General features: G+C 30.8%; 1 protein-coding gene across 1 annotated transcript in view; it reads right to left on the bottom strand.

Annotated features, from left to right (window-relative positions):
- Nucleotides 1–395: 395 nt before the first annotated feature.
- LOC107694886 (membrane-spanning 4-domains subfamily A member 4A-like) overlaps nt 396–1,619 on the bottom strand; it is a 4,144-nt gene continuing 2,920 nt past the window's right edge. The window contains exons 7-8 of the mRNA XM_016494608.1: nt 693–773; nt 396–467 (exon numbers count right to left, since the gene is read on the bottom strand). Coding sequence (XP_016350094.1) covers nt 396–467; nt 693–773 — 153 coding nt within the window. The remainder of the gene's footprint in view (nt 468–692; nt 774–1,619) is intronic.

Genomic DNA, 1,619 nt, shown 5'->3' with positions numbered 1-1,619 from the left:
CCAGGCCATTGTTGTAAATAAGAATTCATTAATTCAAGTGACTTGCATGGTTAAATAAAGGTTAAAGACAAGAATAAGCCATTTTTATTCAGTATATTTTATTCTTACAGTATTACAGTATTGTCTATTACTTGTTAAAATCAATCTATCCAGTTTCACTGATGATTAGACAACTTTGACTTAACTAAAGAAAGAAAATCAGGAAATAGTATCTATTAGTGTCTTGAATAGTTATCATTTACACATATGTGACTTTTTAAAAAATCTGTAAAATCTGTAATCTGATCAAGTGATTTCTTCTTTGCTTTTATGTTTTCTATTCTAATGATAGTACATTAGTAGTAAGGGACATTAACAGCACACATCACTGACCCCTTTTTACTATTCATATTTATTTATATTTCACTGTATTGTGGAGGAATTTCTGCAGGTTGGTGATTCATGGAAGGGTTGCTGATCACAGATATCTGCAAGGAAAAAAAATCTATATGATCAGCTTCCTTACATATTGATTGCTAATTTATTGCTTAATAAACAATTATTGCACCAATTACTCAGTGCTTTAGACATTTCTAGTACAAGGACACTCAACACTAAATCCAAATAATGTTATGTGTTTTTCATTTTTTCATATTTGTTGTGTATCATTTTACTCAAAGTCCAATTAAACTGGTGTTTCAAGCTTCTCTTACCTCTGGGTTCTTAAGATCATGGAAATGACAGGGCCTAAAACCACAGGGCAGTGGAGGTAGAACTTGCGCAACATATGGCACCTTGGGAAAAAAATGCACATGTAGCGTTTTATGCCTTCTTACTGTAAAATGCCATAAATGCAATAACACTGACAGACCGTTCCAATATTACAGGTTTTTTTGCTATTAGTTTAGATGCTGCTACTAAATGCTTTTGAGACTTAGGTAATTTACATACACTTCAATCTCTGCATATCAATGGCTCAATCTCCATTACTAGCTCTAAAATGACATTTTGGAAAATGTCAATATAAATATATATAAAATATATAACAATAGATATATACAATTTATTTCAATACATTTTCTTTAGAATGTTTCAATTACTAATACATACTTTGTTCTCGAAGTTGCTTTCTTGAAAGTGTCACTTCTAGCAAGTCATGTGAATTAGGGCATTACACTTAAGATTTTAAAGGACAAGTAGCACCACTGCAACAGGGTGGAGTGGAGTTTGAGACACATTAATGGTTTTATACATAAAAATATGTATCATAATTGTATTTTATGCATTTTAAGAGAAAGGGTAAATGGGGACCATGGAAATCTGTCAAGTGCTTTAGTGTTTTTTTTTAATTTTTTTTTTATGTATTCTTAGGTACTAATTATGAGTTAATGAGGTACACCTATGCATGTAAAACCATGTGGCAACACAGCAGTTGAACAAATCGGTTGAATGAATGACTGAATTATTCACTCATTAAGGCTGTGACTTCCTGCCATCTACTGGGGTATTTAGTTTCATATTTACAGTAACATTAATACCCATTTATAATGATTATTTATAGTGTTGAATCAAAATATTAATTTCTAAAGGTACTTTTTGTAGTGTCTATTCAATGCTTTTATCATTTAACACAATAATGT

Source organism: Sinocyclocheilus anshuiensis, unplaced genomic scaffold, assembly GCF_001515605.1.
Source record: "Sinocyclocheilus anshuiensis isolate Anshui unplaced genomic scaffold, SAMN03320099.WGS_v1.1 scaffold418, whole genome shotgun sequence".
Taxonomy (NCBI): Eukaryota; Metazoa; Chordata; class Actinopteri; order Cypriniformes; family Cyprinidae; genus Sinocyclocheilus; species Sinocyclocheilus anshuiensis.
Note: the sequence above shows the minus strand (reverse complement) of the source record. Positions and strands in the feature narration are given on the sequence as shown.